This window comes from Scomber japonicus, chromosome 14, assembly GCF_027409825.1.
Source record: "Scomber japonicus isolate fScoJap1 chromosome 14, fScoJap1.pri, whole genome shotgun sequence".
NCBI lineage: Eukaryota > Metazoa > Chordata > Actinopteri > Scombriformes > Scombridae > Scomber > Scomber japonicus.
Window position 1 is genome coordinate 1251640 of NC_070591.1, and position 10279 is coordinate 1261918.

The 10279-nt window shown below is 44.4% G+C and overlaps 1 protein-coding gene across 1 annotated transcript; it reads right to left on the reverse strand.

Annotated features, from left to right (window-relative positions):
• Positions 1-8002: 8002 nt before the first annotated feature.
• dnph1 (2'-deoxynucleoside 5'-phosphate N-hydrolase 1) lies at positions 8003-9825 on the reverse strand. The gene is made up of 4 exons (XM_053333493.1): positions 9634-9825; positions 8636-8707; positions 8441-8551; positions 8003-8125 (listed from the first exon to the last, which is right to left on the reverse strand). Exons 1-4 carry the CDS (start codon positions 9767-9769, stop codon positions 8010-8012), a joined length of 435 nt encoding a protein of 144 aa, XP_053189468.1. The 5' UTR covers positions 9770-9825; the 3' UTR covers positions 8003-8009.
• Between the last annotated feature and the right edge of the window lie 454 nt (positions 9826-10279).

Sequence of the window (10279 nt, forward strand, 5' to 3'; positions counted from 1 at the left end):
TTACTGAGGTTAGAAATCAAGTGAGAAGTTAGTGAATTCTCCATTGACTTGTATAGAGACGGTCGCCCCCTGGTGGCCTTTTGATAGAATGCAGCTCTAAGTTACTTCTCCATTGACTTGTATAGAGACGGTCGCCCCCTGGTGGCCTTTTGATAGAATGCAGCTCTAAGTTACTTCCTGGTTGGACTCATTTCGTGTTCTTCATCTTCCTCATCTTCCTCATCCTCTTCATCGGGGACCAGAACTCCCCGCCTGGTCAGTACCGCTGTGTTCTTGCCGTGTTCTCGGCGTGTTCTTGGCGTGTTGTCGCCGTGTTCTCGCCCTGTTCTCGCCGTGTTCTCGCCCTGTTCTCGCATGTTCTCGCCGTGTTCTCGCCGTGTTCTCGGCGTGTTCTCGGCGTGTGAACCACAGAACAGACGCTGGACTCTGGTTTCAGCTCGCTGTCGTCGGCTCGATGAATAAAAGATGAAGCTTCTCTGAACTCAATTATTTAACGCGTTTTCTTCTTCTGCTGAAACACACCGTCCACCCTTCATCATCATCATCTTCCTCATCCTCTTCATCGGGGACCAGAACTCCCCGCCTGGTCAGTACCGCTGTGTTCTTGCCGTGTTCTCGGCGTGTTCTTGGCGTGTTGTCGCCGTGTTCTCGCCGTGTTCTCGCCCTGTTCTCGCCCTGTTCTCGGCGTGTTCTTGGCCTGTTCTCGCCGTGTTCTCGCCGTGTTCTCGCCGTGTTCTCGCCGTGTTCTCGCCCTGTTCTCGCCCTGTTCTCGGCGTGTTCTCGGCGTGTTCTTGGCCTGTTCTCGCCCTGTTCTCGGCGTGTTCTTGGCCTGTTCTCGCTGTGTTCTCGCCGTGTTCTCGCCGTGTTCTCGCCGTGTTCTCGCCCTGTTCTCGCCGTGTTCTCGCCCTGTTCTCGCCCTGTTCTCGGCGTGTTCTCGCCGTGTTCTCGCCGTGTTCTCGCCGTGTTCTCGCCGTGTTCTCGCCGTGTTCTCGCCCTGTTCTCGCCCTGTTCTCGCCGTGTTCTCGCCGTGTTCTCGCCCTGTTCTCGCCGTGTTCTCGGCGTGTTCTCTGCGTGTTCTCTGCGTGTTCTCTGCGTGTTCTCAGCGTGTTCTCGCCGTGTTCTCGGCGTGTTCTCGGCCTGTTCTCTGCGTGTTCTCAGCGTGTTCTCAACCTGTTCTCAGCGTGTTCTCGCCGTGTTCTCGCCGTGTTCTCAACCTGTTCTCAGCGTGTTCTCGCCGTGTTCTCGCCGTGTTCTCGCCGTGTTCTCGGCGTGTTCTCGCCGTGTTCTCGCCGTGTTCTCGGCGTGTTCTCTGCGTGTTCTCTGCGTGTTCTCTGCGTGTTCTCTGCGTGTTCTCGGCGTGTTCTTGCCGTGTTCTCGCCGTGTTCTCGGCGTGTGAACCACAGAACAGACGCTGGACTCTGGTTTCAGCTCGTCGACGTCGCTCGATGAATAAAAGATGAAGCTTCTCTGAACTCAATTATTCAACACGTTTTCTTCTTCTGCTGAAACACACCGTCCACCCTTCATCATCATCTTCATCATCATCATCATCTTCATCCTCATCCTCCTCATTTCACTTTCTTTACTCCTCTTTTGTCCATTTTCTCCTCAAACATTTCTCCTCTTCCTCCTCCTAACCCTCCTCCTCCTCCTCATCTTCCTCCTCCTCTCCTCTTCCTCTTCGTCCTCCTCTTCGTCCTCCTCACCTCCCTCCTCTTGCTCCTCATCTTCCTCTTCTCCTGTTCCTCCTCCTCTCTTCTTCCTCTTCGTCCTCCTCTTCCTCCTCCTCTTCCTCCTCCTCTTCCTCGTCCTCCTCTTCCTCATCTTCCTCCTCCTCCTCCTCCTCCTCCTCCTCATCTTCCTCCTCCTCCTCCTCTCTTCTTCCTCCTCCTCATCTTCCTCCTCCTCCTCATCTTCCTCCTCCTCCTCCTCCTCCTCTTCCTCCTCCTCCTCGTCTTCCTCCTCCTCTCTCCTCCTCCTCATCTTCCTCCTCCTCCTCCTCCTCCTCCTCCTCCTCCTCCTCCTCCTCATCTTCCTCCTCCTCCTCTTCCTCGGCTGTAATTATCAGAACGAGATTCTGCCGCTAAATTATTAAAGTTTTATTACCGTCAGAAACGGGTCGCTAATACTGTAAAGTGTGTGTGTGTGTGTGTGTGTGTGTGTGTCTCTGTGTGTGTGTGTGTGTGTGTGTGTGTGTGTCTCTCTGTGTGTGTGTGTGTGTGTGTGTGTGTGTGTGTGTTTTACTCTGTGTGTGTGTGTGTGTGTGTGTGTGTGTCTCTGTGTGTGTGTGTGTGTGTGTGTGTGTCTCTGTGTGTGTGTGTGTGTGTGTGTGTGTCTCTGTGTGTGTGTGTGTGTGTGTGTGTGTGTGTGTCTCTCTGTGTGTGTGTGTGTGTGTGTGTGTGTGTGTGTGTTTTACTCTCTGTGTGTGTTTTACTCTCTGTGTGTGTGTATGTGTGTTACTGTGTGTGTCTCTGTGTGTGTTACTCTGTGTGTGTGTGTGTTTTACTCTCTCTGTGTGTGTCTCTGTGTGTGTTACTCTGTGTGTGTGTGTGTTTTACTCTCTCTGTGTGTGTGTGTGTGTGTGTTACTGTGTGTGTGTGTGTGTGTGTGTGAGAGAGCTGTGTGGAAATGTAAGTGTTTAATATTTCATACGAGTCATCAGATGTGCAGGAGACACAAGGAGGAAATGAAAGAAAGTGTGTGTGTGTGTGTGTGTGTGTGTGTGTTACTGTGTGTGTGTGTGTTACTGTGTGTGTGTGTGTGTCTGTGTGTGTGTGTGTGTGTGTGTGTGTGTGTGTGTGTGTGTGTGTGTAGCAGAGTGATGTATTCTGGGTATAAATAGACTTACATCTGGACTCTTGAAACTTTAATGATTCTTCTTCATGAATCGGAGACTCAGCCAAGGTCACCTCCAACACTCCTCCTCTTCCTCCTCTTCATCATCCTCTTCCTCGTCTTCATCCTCATCTTCCTCTTCATCATCCTCATCTTCCTCCTCTTCCTCATCCTTGTCTTCATCTTCCTCATCTTCCTCTTCATCTTCCTCATCTTCCTCTTCATCATCCTCCTCTTCATCATCCTCCTCCTCCTCTTCCTCATCTTCAACTTCCTCCTCACCTTCCTCTTCATCCTCCTCATCTTCCTCTTCATCCTCCTCTTCCTCCTCTTCATCTTCCTCCTCTTCTTCATCTTCCTCCTCTTCATCTTCCTCATCCTCCTCTTCCTCATTTCACTTTACTCTTCTTTTCTCCTCCTCCATTTCTCTTTCATCATTTTTATCTTACATCTTTTTGTCTTCCTCTTCATCTTCCTCCTCCTCTTCATCTTCCTCATCCTCCTCTTCATCTTCCTCCTCTTCATCTTCCTCTTGCTCATCTTCATCTTCCTCCTCCTCTTCATCTTCCTCATCCTCCTCTTCATCTTCATCCTCTTCATCTTCCTCCTCTTCATCCTCTTCATCCTCCTCTTGCTCATCTTCATCTTCCTCCTCCTCTTCATCTCCTCTTCCTCTAAACATTATTTTCAGTAAAGTCAAATACTTAGACTTCATCGTGTTGTCATGGAGACGGAGAATCTGAACCTGCTGATGAAGACCATGCAGTGCAGCTGAAAGCTCCTCAGTCTGTGTCCCAGCATGCATCACTGCATCCTGCTGCCTTCAGGGTCCGCGGGAATAAACAGTTTCCTGAAAGCTTCGATACGTTAAAGATCGTAAATTTTAAAGATTGTAAACGTTAAAGATTGTAAACGTTAAAGATCGTAGACGTTAAAGATCGTAAGCATTACCGATTGTAACGTTAAAGATCGTAAATCTTAAAGATCGTAAACGTTAAAGATTGTCGACGTTAAAGATCGTAGACGTTAAAGATCGTAAACATGTAAATTGTTCCGACGCCGCCTCCGAATAAAAACACTTTGAATGTGTCCGTGTTCATTTCAACGTGCTAACGCTAACAGACACAGCTACAGGCTACGTTAGCATTAGCACATCCTGAATGTTGTTCTTCAGCGTCTCCACAGCGACATCGAATCCTTACGTCTGATTGGACCACTGAAAGAAAGTGGGCGGGGCTTAAACACTGTAAACTGTCACTGAAAGTTTTAAGTTTTATGATTTTTATTAATTATGTTTTAATCTGTTAATTACGTTTTCATTAACCGATCAGCTGTTTGGTCCGTTAAATATTGATCAGTGTTTCTAAACGTCCGAACGAGACGTGTGATTGGTTCCTGATCCAGAAGAAACAACGCGTTAGCACCAGTTAGCTAGCGTCCTAATCAGAATGTGTTACAGCGAACCAGACGGTGCTGTTAGCGAGCTAACGTGCTAACTTTAGCAAAACAAATCCAAAAAGACTCGAACACGATCAGCGAGAGACGGGAGGGATGGTCACTAGAGGTCATCCTGGGGTCACTCGAGGTCATCCTGGGGTCACTCTAGGTCATCCAGGGGTCACTCGAGGTCATCCAGGGGTCACTCGAGGTCATCCTGGGGTCACTCGAGGTCATCCTGGGGTCACTCGAGGTCATCCAGGGGTCACTCGAGGTCATCCAGGGGTCACTGGAGGTCATCCTGGGGTCACATGGACCTTAAAGGGACAGTAACGTGGAACCCAGCGGATTTTCTGGGTAAACTTTTGTTTTCTGGACGTTTTTTCGGAACTGAACGTTGTTTTGTTGTTTTTTAACGTTCGGCAGATCGTGACTCCGCCTCCTCACTCTGACCTCTGACCTCTGACCCCTGACCCTTGACCCCGGCTGCAGGGTCTCTCTCCTCGTGTCGTCTCAGCGTTTTTTTCTGGTCTGTTTGTTTCTGTTTGTTTGTTTCACTTCCTGTCGGGAAATAAAACTCAAAAAAAAAAAAAAGGATGAAAAAAAAAAGACTGTTAAAACTCTACTAATGATTTTATTTTCTGAATTTGTAAACTGATGTATATTTTAAAACAAATAAAATATTTTAAACGTAACGGCTCCTTGTGTTGTTTAAGTGGACTTATACTAATAATTACTTCATTTAAAACATGTAAATGTTTCCTGGTCTCCATGGTAACCAGATGAAATGTAATATTTAGAACAATAGTATTCCATTAGCTTTATTTAATATAAAAGTTATAATGTAAGATCATGCCACACTAGTTGATATGGTGTTAGGAAGGAAGGAAGGAAGGAAGGAAGGAAGGAAGGAAGGATGTAAGATCATGCCAAACTAGTTGATATGGTGTTAGGTAGGAAGGAAGGAAGGAAGGAAGGATGTAAGATCATGCCACACTAGTTGATATGGTGTTAGGAAGGAAGGAAGGAAGGAAGGAAGGAAGGAAGGAAGGATGTAAGATCATGCCAAACTAGTTGATATGGTGTTAGGTAGGAAGGAAGGAAGGAAGGAAGGAAGGATGTAAGATCATGCCAAACTAGTTGATATGGTGTTAGGTAGGAAGGAGGGAAGGAAGGAAGGAAGGAAGGAAGGAAGGATGTAAGATCATGCCTAACTAGTTGATATGGTGTTAGGTAGGAAGGAAGGAAGGAAGGAAGGGAGGGAAGGAAGGATGTAAGATCATGCCACACTAGTTGATATGGTGTTAGGTAGGAAGGAAGGAAGGAAGGAAGGAAGGAAGGAAGGAAGGAAGGAAGGTGTTTTATTGACTATTTACTGTTTTTAAGCAAGTCGAATTATTTGGTACAAAGTTTTTATGGTTACACCACTTAGACATTTTTACCATAATCCTCTAATATATTCTCTCTAAATGGATTAAAAGCAGAAATTTGATGCTGGGTCCACAAAGAATGTGTGAAGTTATTCATACGTTTATTTTCACATTTTAACCCTTTAAATTTAAACTAGACCTCATGAACTCTAACAAACCTCATGTTACCTGATCAGCTGCTGATTAAATGACACAATTAATATGAATGAGCAATGACATCATCAGTCTCACACACACACACACACACAGGTCATTATCACAGTGATAATGACCTGTGTGTGTGTGTGTGTGTGTGTGTGTGTGTGTGTGTGTGTGTGTCTGTCGTCCTGTTGCCCGGCAACAGTTAGATTGATCAGACTCGTCTCTGAATTATTTATAATTAATGAATAATTAACTTTTTTTCCGTTGTTGTGTCCTGAAGCTTCTCAGAGCTCCGCCTCCTCCTGATGATGTCACACCTCCTGATGATGTCACACCACCTGATGATGTGACACCACCTGGCAGAACCCTCCAGGTTCCTCAGAGTTCTTTAAGGTTCTTTAATGTTCCTCAGGGTTCCCGTACAGCAGTGATCATCAACTGGCGGCCCGCGGGCCGAATCCGGCCCGCCGAACCGTCCAATCCGGCCCGCGACTGGATTCCATAATTATGAGGATCAAAGAGAAAATATCATGTGGTCCATACTATTAAAGCAACTGAAAACAGCAACGACTGAGACTCTTAACTATCGGTAATCCCCACCATTTATGACTCCATACATTCCGAAATGAGGACAGACACAAAAGGAGGAAAAAACAACTGGCATAACTTAAAATAGCATGGTAAATAACCTGGTACCAGAACAAAACAGGTCACAAATAATGTTGTGCCCTTAAACAGGGAAAGTAGTGAGGGAAGAGGGATGAATAAACACACACTCTGCTCTTGCCTTCACTCGTCTGTATTGAGTGGGGAAGTAGCGCGATTCCCCCTACTGGAGCCCTGAGGCATTACCAATAGATCGACGCATAATCAACCCAGACAAAGAACACATATTACCTATTAGTATTATTTACACTCTGGCTGCATATTCTCCAAAGTAATAACCTTAGCAATTTAGTTGAAATAACAATGAAATGATGTGTTAAGAAGTGGAACACAAGGCATAACGCTGAAAAGGAATAAAATTATGTTTCTGGAAAATCAAATTATTTTTAAATTCTTAACTACCACATTCGCACATCAAATAAAAAGTCAAGGCAAAATATCTCTATCACTCCTGGTGGTTGACTGTGGTATAGGTGATAGGAGCCTGACTCATAAAGGCTAAAAATACCTTCAATTTGTAATGAAATGGAAAAAAATATAAACAATAAACATCAAATAATAATGTTATGCCAAAATTTGATTTTTATTTGAGGGTCCGGCCCCCAAGGTGACTGTCCGGTAAAATTCTGGCCCTCTGACAAATATAGTTGGTGACCCCTGCCGTACAGCCTCCTCAGGGTTCCTCAGGTAGGTAACCATGGTTACAGGTTGACCTCGGTTCTCTGTAGAACCTTGAGAACCTGCAGGAGGTGAGTTCAGGCTCAGTGGGAGATCTGAGCTTCTCTCTCAGTGCGTTGCTGTCTCCTGCTGGACGTCTGAGGAACTTCATCCTCTTCCTCACGATGAAGAGCAGACAGGAACTCATTTAACTGATACATGAATGAAAGTTATAAATATTAATCTGAGCAGCTCGTTGCCATGACGACAAGGCGTTTTCATGTTGAGTTTTTAGTGATTTACTTTTAAAACATTTTTGATTTAATAAAATAAATAATATCACCCTTTCAGTCATTAAAATAATAATAATTATAATAATAATAATGAAGCAGTTTGGATAACGTCTGATCAACATGTATTATTATAATCTTCACTTTTATTTTGTATTTAACTTTTAATTTAATTTTATTGTTCGTATTATTATTGAGGTAAATTATGTTTATTGTTATTAGTTATTATCTTATAGCTGAGGCTTCATAATAAATGTCAGCTGTTTATAAAATGATAAATATTATTAGTTTGATTAGAAAGTTAAAAGTTTCAGTTTAATAACTTTTACTTCCTGTTAAAGATTTAAACCATAAAAACATTTTTATTCTTTTATTTAATAGAATTCAATAAACTTGTTAAAGTTAAACATTAAAAGCTTCGTTAAGGATCAATCACACAGGAAGTGATGTCACACGTTAACCCTTCAAATCGTTTCAATGGAAATTTTTTATAGTTTTTATTTTCAAACAAAACTTAAAATCAGAAACTAAACAAACAGCAGCTGAAGGTTCTTCAGGTTCTCTGCAGCGTGCTGAAGAACTCCTCCAGGACCTTCTCCACCTCGTCCTCGCTGTAATCTCTCACTACGACCTCCTCACCGTCCAGTCCTCTGATCATGGCCGACAGCGCTGGACGGAGACAGGAGACAGGAAGTCAGTGGGACAGAGACAGGAAGTCAGTGGGACAGAGACAGGAAGTCAGAGACAGGAAGTCAGTGGGACGGAGACAGGAAGTCAGCGAGGCGGAGACAGGAGACAGGAAGTCAGTGGGACGGAGACAGGAGACAGGAAGTCAGTGGGACGGAGACAGGAAGTCAAGGCGGAGACAGGAAGTCAGTGTGACAGAGACAGGAAGTTAGTGTGACAGAGACAGGAAGTTAAATGTGACGTAGACGCCGTGACAGCGTCGTCGTGGCTACGAAAGCAAACAGGAAGTGACCTCACATCGCCCTGACGACGGCCTGAACAGACACAGGATTCTCTTCTTCATGTGAACGGCGCGGCCGAGCTCGTAGCCGACGCCCAGAGACGGCTGAGTGACCTCCGCCACGATCACTGGGTCAAAGGTCAAAGGTCAAAGGTCAGAGTCACACACAGCTGATACAGACTGATGATCAATAATCAATAATCGCTCCTCACCGTCGGACTCAGTCAGCCACGCAACGTCTCGGTCATGAATCGCTTTGTCTCCCATCACTGTGGCGTCTTCTCCTGTCCAATCACAGCACAGCAGCTCAGTGACATCACACACACACCCGACTGTAATACTGCAGTACTTTTACTGTAATACTGCATACTACATCACTATAATACTGCAGTACTTTTACTGTAATACTGCATACTACATCACTATAATACTGCAGTACTTTTACTGTAATACTGCATACTACATCACTATAATACTGCAGTACTTTTACTGTAATACTGCATACTACATCACTATAATACTGCAGTACTTTTACTGTAATACTGCATACTACATCACTATAATACTGCAGTACTTTTACTGTAATACTGCATACTACATCACTATAATACTGCAGTACTTTTACTGTAATACTGCATACTACATCACTATAATACTGCAGTACTTTTACTGTAATACTGCATACTACATCACTATAATACTGCAGTACTTTTACTGTAATACTGCATACTACATCACTATAATACTGCAGTACTTTTACTGTAATACTGCATACTACATCACTATAATACTGCAGTACTTTTACTGTAATACTGCATACTACATCACTCATAATACTGCAGTACTTTTACTGTAATACTGCATACTACATCACTATAATACTGCAGTACTTTTACTGTAATACTGCATACTACATCACTATAATACTGCAGTACTTTTACTGTAATACTGCATACTACATCACTATAATACTGCAGTACTTTTACTGTAATACTACATACTACATCACTATAATACTGCAGTACTTTGACTGTAATACTACATACTACATCACTATAATACTGCAGTACTTTTACTGTAATACTGCATACTACAGGTAATATTTGTGTACTTGTACTGCAGATATTACATAGTCTGTGTACTTGTACTACAGGTACTACATACACTGTGTACTTGTACTACATATACTGTGTACTCTGTGACCTCTGACCTCTGTCGGTGAGCTCGGGGTCGCTCACGTGCTCGGTCAGCACGCTCCCGTAGGTCTGCAGCTTGTTGATGATCTTCCGGTACACGTGCACGTCGTCTCTGCCGCCGCGGATGCTCCCGCAGAAATACACCTTCATCCTGAGCGCGTGAGCTTCTCTGCTGTAACTGTGAGCGCGTGAGCTTCTCTGCTGTGACTCTGTCTGCTGCTCCAGCCTGCCGCAGCTTCCCGCGCTGGATGCAAATGACGCTGTGACGTGTAAGCGACGTGCTAACCCTGAGCTGAGTCTCGCAGGTGTCCCGCCTCTTCTCTCTCTGTGCTCTGATTGGTTGAATCACCACCGTCTAAAATCCTCCGCCTCTGATTGGTTCAGCCAGGAGGCGGCAGGCAGTTGGGGGCGGGACTTCCTGACAGACTGAATTCAGGGCGGGATACGATAATAATAATAATAAATAACAATACTAAAATAATAAAATAGTGAAAAATAATAAAAATAAATAAATGATAAAGTTCAATAACAGCCATCAAAGTGTTTTTTTTTGCAGTATATTATGGCGTCACAGTGAACTTGACCTTTCACCTTTAGTATCCTGTTAGACATTTAAGTGAAACTTTCACCAGCTGAAACTCGTCAGCTGATCGTTGTGTA

Excerpts from the sequence above, each read along its gene's own strand:
- dnph1 (XM_053333493.1), bottom strand. The coding sequence starts at position 9,769 with ATGAAGGTGTATTTCTGCGGGAGCATCCGCGGCGGCAGAGACGACGTG. Across the intron at positions 8,708-9,633 it reads CCCCGAGCTCACCGACAGAG|GAGAAGACGCCACAGTGATG; the intron begins GTCAGAGGTCAC and ends GTGATTGGACAG. Across the intron at positions 8,126-8,440 it reads CAGGCCGTCGTCAGGGCGAT|CGCTGTCGGCCATGATCAGA; the intron begins GTGAGGTCACTT and ends GTCTCCGTCCAG.